This window comes from Cibotium barometz, chromosome 27 (assembly GCF_041138505.1).
Source record: "Cibotium barometz isolate CiBa-2024 chromosome 27, ASM4113850v1, whole genome shotgun sequence".
Taxonomy (NCBI): Eukaryota; Viridiplantae; Streptophyta; class Polypodiopsida; order Cyatheales; family Cibotiaceae; genus Cibotium; species Cibotium barometz.
The window spans coordinates 2,956,442-2,961,940 of NC_141072.1; the positions used below are offsets into that span (position 1 = coordinate 2,956,442).

At 40.6% G+C, this 5,499-nt stretch overlaps 1 protein-coding gene across 1 annotated transcript; it reads left to right on the forward strand.

Moving 5' to 3' along the window:
* The first annotated feature begins 2,621 nt into the window (after positions 1-2,621).
* LOC147622999 (two-component response regulator ORR3-like) lies at positions 2,622-5,274 on the forward strand. Its single transcript, XM_086821019.1, has 5 exons — positions 2,622-2,964; positions 3,574-3,650; positions 3,791-3,859; positions 3,948-4,018; positions 4,104-5,274. Exons 1-5 carry the CDS (start codon positions 2,814-2,816, stop codon positions 4,312-4,314), a joined length of 579 nt encoding a protein of 192 aa, XP_086677145.1. The 5' UTR covers positions 2,622-2,813; the 3' UTR covers positions 4,315-5,274.
* Positions 5,275-5,499: the final 225 nt, after the last annotated feature.

Sequence of the window (5,499 nt, forward strand, 5' to 3'; positions counted from 1 at the left end):
CCTTTGATGTGCCATCCTTTGTCTATATATGTAGAATGATGGACACGCTTAAAGATAACCTAAGTGACTTTGAGTTCGAAATTACGCTTTGCTTGACTTGAACCGTTCCTATGTATCCCCTATGTACTCCTCGTTTAATGGGGAAAGCTACAACTTCATGAAATATTCAATCTAAGGGCATGTCTCAATCACATTAAAAACTCTAAAGCTTGTGGCTCTAGAGGGATGCTTGATTGGAAGTAGTGGAGGAGGAGGATGAAAGAAAACCTTAACTTAGTGGATAACAAGGATGGGTCCCTAACCTTTGCTTGAAGTGTACACTCAAGTTGAAAAATTGATGCATAGAGGAGTCACTCTAGGAAAGCACCATTAAAACATGCCAAATATTAGTGAGAAGTAAAAGACACACTTGAAACAATCAACTCTAGATGGCACATGGACATTACCATGGAACTTTTATCTCTTATGTGAAAAATCTCATAATTGCTTGTGGTTTGTAAGAGAGCCAGACAAATTGATTATAATGATTGAGCACAAAGTGAGAGTAGTAAATGTTTGTTCAAGTGAAAACCATGGTCCATCCAAGGTAGTTATTGATTATAGGTGCCATAGAAGTGGCAAACTTAGCGCAAAGGAAACACTCATGCAAAAAGGTTGTCTTGCTGTTGGTGCCACAGGGAGCATGTGTGACCATGCTAGATATGTCTTTTTTATAAAGAGAGAAAAAGACGCAAAAAAGTATTAATCTACACCATGATAAGTGTGATTATCATAGAATAAGATGATTAAATATAAATGCATAGCAAAATGCATATGTGTGTGTGTCTGCACACACACGCACACACGCACACACACACACACACACACAGAGAGAGAGAGAGAGAGAGAGAGAGAGAGAGAGAGAGAGAGAGAGAGAGAGAGAGAGAGAGAGAGAGAGAGAGATCACAAGCCACAACATTGAAAAAGTGAAAATGTTATCCTTGTTGCCTCTTAATTTTTTGACCCGTAGTCCACTTGTTAACTCAAGTTTACATTTATCCCCAGTTTACAATCCATGAAAAATACACCGAAGGATGAAGGGTAATGGATGATGGCACTTTGGAATTTGGAAGGGGAGGTGAAAAGACTTGATATGTTGTAAGTATGATGAGGAAAATTGGAGGCTACTTGATATGCTATGATGACTTCAATCAATAGTTCTTTACCACCAAATTTTCTTTTCAAAACTCTTATTTTTGCTAAACTAAAAGTTTGGGAAGGCCAACAAAAAGATGCTAAATGAAATTTCACCCAATAGATTCTATTCTACGAAAAAAATTGGACTTGGTCAAAATTTGAAAACACCACTGAGGCCAAAATTAAGTTGGTTTATAATTCTAAATATCAAACAAAATTTTGCCCCATGACTTGAACAAATTTTTTTCCCACGAAGTGGTGGACAAAAACGGCACTGAAATTCGGAAAAGCCGACTAGAAATATATCAAGGCCTAAAAAAACGATTCGAATTTACTAAATTTTAGTTAAAATACTGACATAAAATGCAAATACGATTCGAATTTACTAAATTTTAGTTAAAATACTGACATAAAATGCAAATTTACTAATTTTTAAATAAAACGATTCAAATCTACTAATTTCTAGTTAAAATACCGACATAATATGCAAATTTAGGCTTAAAAAAAAACCGGTTAGGTTATCAGCATGTCCTTATTTTGACGGGAATGCTTTTATCGAGCCGTGGTAGGGAGATCGGACCCCATCACTTCATTTTTTTTTAAATTCATCTGCTTTACGTTGGATCTCAGAGTGACTTCAAAGTTTTTTTTTTTGATATGATTTTTGTGGGGACCCCAAGGATACGCTGCAGATCTTCACAGCAGCAGAGCGAGGTTGGTAAAACTTGACTTGGAAGTTGGTTCTCCCAACTGGCGTGTGAAAAGGACTTGGGGGGGGGGGGGGGGGGGGGACAAACATATGTGCGCGAATCCTGCGTGTGTAGATTTTGGGCAGTGCGGATCTGATATCCCATTTTGGGCATCTGGGCTGCGTCCCTTTCAGACCTGCACGTGACGTTGACCTAGTTGCCCCCGCCCGCCAGCGTGGCAAAATGCGCAAACACGTAACGCTTTCCTGACGTGGCAAATTGGGAATTTACTCAGATTAAAATATTATTTATTATGTGGTGTCAGCAAGGATCACGGTTGTTATTATTTATGTAAAAAAACAAAAGGCTTTTGTGCAGCGTGGCAGAATGCGCTAACGCGTAGGCAAATTGCTAGCTGACGTGGAAGAGGAAATCTCTACTCTATTATTATTTAATATGTAATATGTAAATTGATCAGCAAGAAGAAGCACAACTATTATTTAATATGTAATATGTAAATTGATCAGCAAGAAGAAGCACAATTATATAATAATTGTGACATATTATTTATTGGGCGAAGTGAATTCTTTTTTATTTTCTTAGATATGATTGTGAAATAACATGCGCCAGTGATGGCGTCAGAGGAAGATCCAATATATTCATGATTTTCTTCTATCAGGTCTTCTTTTTGAGACAAGAAGCTACATAAATAATACACCTTTTTTAAAAACTTGCACACCATCGTCCCTTTTAAATACCTTTACCCCGGCAACTCTACCCTCTCCCCCCACCCTCTTCTCCTCCCCTCACGCGTCTCGCCCTCCGCAGCCTTTCTGCACAGCCTGTCCCCAGCTCCTAACCCTAACGGCATCGCCCAGCCCTTGCCTTAACCCCTTATCCTAACGCCATCGCTTAACCGAAACCCCAAACGGTTCTGCACGGTGACATATGGCCTCAGAGATTGTCGTCTCCGATTCAGAAGAAATCCGGAATGGCTTGAATCTAAGTGGTGCTGCCGAGGTCCATGTGCTGGCTGTTGATGATAGTGTCCTGGACAGGAAAGTGATCGAGAGATTGCTCCGGACTTCTTCGTATAAAGGTACATGAATCGTTTGCCATCTGAAGATTAATCCTTGCTCAAGTCTGTCATTTCCCATGCGAAGGGTAGCCAACTGCTATTATAAGGAAGGTTCATGGAAGAATCTTGATGCACTATCTTTAGGGTAGGGGACCGGCTTGAATATAATGATGCGTCATTTCTGAGGAAAACCATACCAGGGTACTGATAATTGTGCCCCCTCTTTATGCTTGATGTGCTGTGGAAGCTCACCCATCAAGGGTATCTGAGGCGTAATGATGTATCATACCACCTAGGGGCAGCGGATGCGTAATGATACAGTCTTTTCGTCGGGGAAGTTGTTGCATTTTGAGACATAAACCATGTTAGGGCTATTGAATGAAAAATTTTGCAGCATACTGTCTTGGGGTTCATGGATGAAGCAAGCATGTACCTTCAAGGGTAATTGATGCATAAAGATGCATCATCTTAAAGGGTAGTGGTTGGATTCTCATGCACTAAGCATGTGAGCAAGTAATCCTTGAGTTTAAGGACAATTGATGATGCATCTCCTAAGGTTTATGGAGCGAATAATACTTAAGGGTGATGGTTAATTATGCACCCTCTGATCTCATTCTTTGGTGGGTTCAGTCACAGCTGTTGATAGTGGAAACAAAGCTTTGGAAGTGCTGGGCATTGAAGGGAGTCAGGGCTCCATGCAGATCAATGTAAGATGAATCATTTTGCACTGTTTTCCATCAAAACCATCTCAATTTAAACCATCATGGTTTCTGTTTTGTAATCTCTTTCCGGTAACTCCGTTTCTTGATACTGATTCTTTTCTGTAATTGTGATTGGCACTGAACAGGTCAGCCTCATAATCACCGATTACTGCATGCCGGGGATGTCTGGGTATGACCTTCTCAAGCGAGTGAAGGTAAGCTTCACATCTATAATGGTGTTTCAGTAAACTTCATTGAGGGTATCATCTGTTGTGTAATATACAATCTATCTACCCTTTGCAGGAAACATCTGCTCTGAAAGAGATACCAGTTGTGATCATGTCCTCTGAAAACGTTCCAAACCGGATCCAAAGGTGATTGGTGGTGCTAACTCTTTTTTAACCAAATCTCAGCCTAGGCCTTTTTATTCATGTTTAACTTATGTTTCCAACTATTCAGGTGTTTGGAAGAAGGTGCAGAGGAGTTCATCATGAAGCCTGTGCAAATGGCAGATGTGGAACGTCTAAAAGTACACATCCGCCCACCATCAAGGGCATACTGCGCTGACCAATCTGGTGTTTTGTGCAACAAAAGGAAGTTTGGTTCAGAAGGTTATGAAGTGCAGAGTACAGAAAGGCGGCCTCGTTTGAGTGGGGTAGTTGTTGCATAAATTACCCCTGCCATTGGGTGAAATATTTTGATTTTTTTTGCTGGCTGGGCATGTATCCCTAAATTCTTATCAGAATCTTACCTAGATCTATGTACAGAAGATAAAGAGGTATTTTAACACAACGTGGTGGAAAGTGCTATGCAAGAAGTACACACTGTGCTTCCCTCTCGAGTTCATGCGCTACAGCTAGTGAGCCTTTGATATTTTGTACCGGTATTTTTTTCCTTCTGCAGCTGGAGATGGGTTTTAGAGTTTTGCCAAGCAATCAACTGAAGATGGCACCAGTCTCCTTTCTTTGGACGCCTCTTGCTGTTGGGATGTACTGTTGAGGACAATGTGCCACAGGAAATCTGCTGTCTCTTTACAGAAAAGGGTCAACGTCTGAAAGTTTTTTTCCCCTTTTGGCCTTACTTCATGCATTTGCGAAGGGTTTGCTTTTCTGGAGCCACCTAAACAGCAGGAAGCTATGGCAGAGGGGTGTTAGTAAGTACAGACTTCAATTACTAACAATACTAAGTGGTCAGAAGACATTATCTGGTGTACAGCTACTACCGTCAACTTTCGAGGTTTTTTCCTTTGGCCTTGCGTTTTGAACGCCTGATCCATGGGTTAATTTTTCTTGGATCACTTTATTGTCAATGTAAACTATGGCAAAGGTGGCATTGTAGTCAACCAAGTACGGTTCCATGTAGACTAGCGGTTACATGTAACAGAAGAATGTGGAGTATTGAGGAAGAAGAAGGATGCCAGGGTTAAGTGCATGTGGGCTATGATGAGGAATCTGATGATATTTGGCTGGGCCCGCTCTTGTATTGGGATTGTAGTCATATAAGGCTAGGAGCACTATTGGGGATAGATGGGGAAAATTTGGCCATCCATCTCCTGGCTCGCATACAGCCTAACACTACTAAAGACTTGTATTTTTCAAGAATTAAATAACAAAGAAGATCTTCTCTGTAACTTCATGTACAGATACACAGGTTCAAACCATCTCCAATTTTGTTTTAAGGGTTAAGGCTATCCGCTCCCACTGCATGCATGTTTTTATCAATGGGGCTGTAATTATCCCTCACAACCCTTGACAGTATGCTAACTAAAGAACCCTTCTGCATATGCTCAAATGCTGAAAATACCAGGAGAGGATTTCAAAGGATATTGGTAGCCTGTTACGAAATGGCAACAATG

Coding starts and splice junctions, on each gene's coding strand:
- LOC147622999 (XM_086821019.1), top strand. CDS start 2,814: ATGGCCTCAGAGATTGTCGTCTCCGATTCAGAAGAAATCCGGAATGGC. Junction 2,965..3,573: donor CCGGACTTCTTCGTATAAAG/GTACATGAATCG, acceptor TGGTGGGTTCAG/TCACAGCTGTTGATAGTGGA. Junction 3,860..3,947: donor ACCTTCTCAAGCGAGTGAAG/GTAAGCTTCACA, acceptor TACCCTTTGCAG/GAAACATCTGCTCTGAAAGA.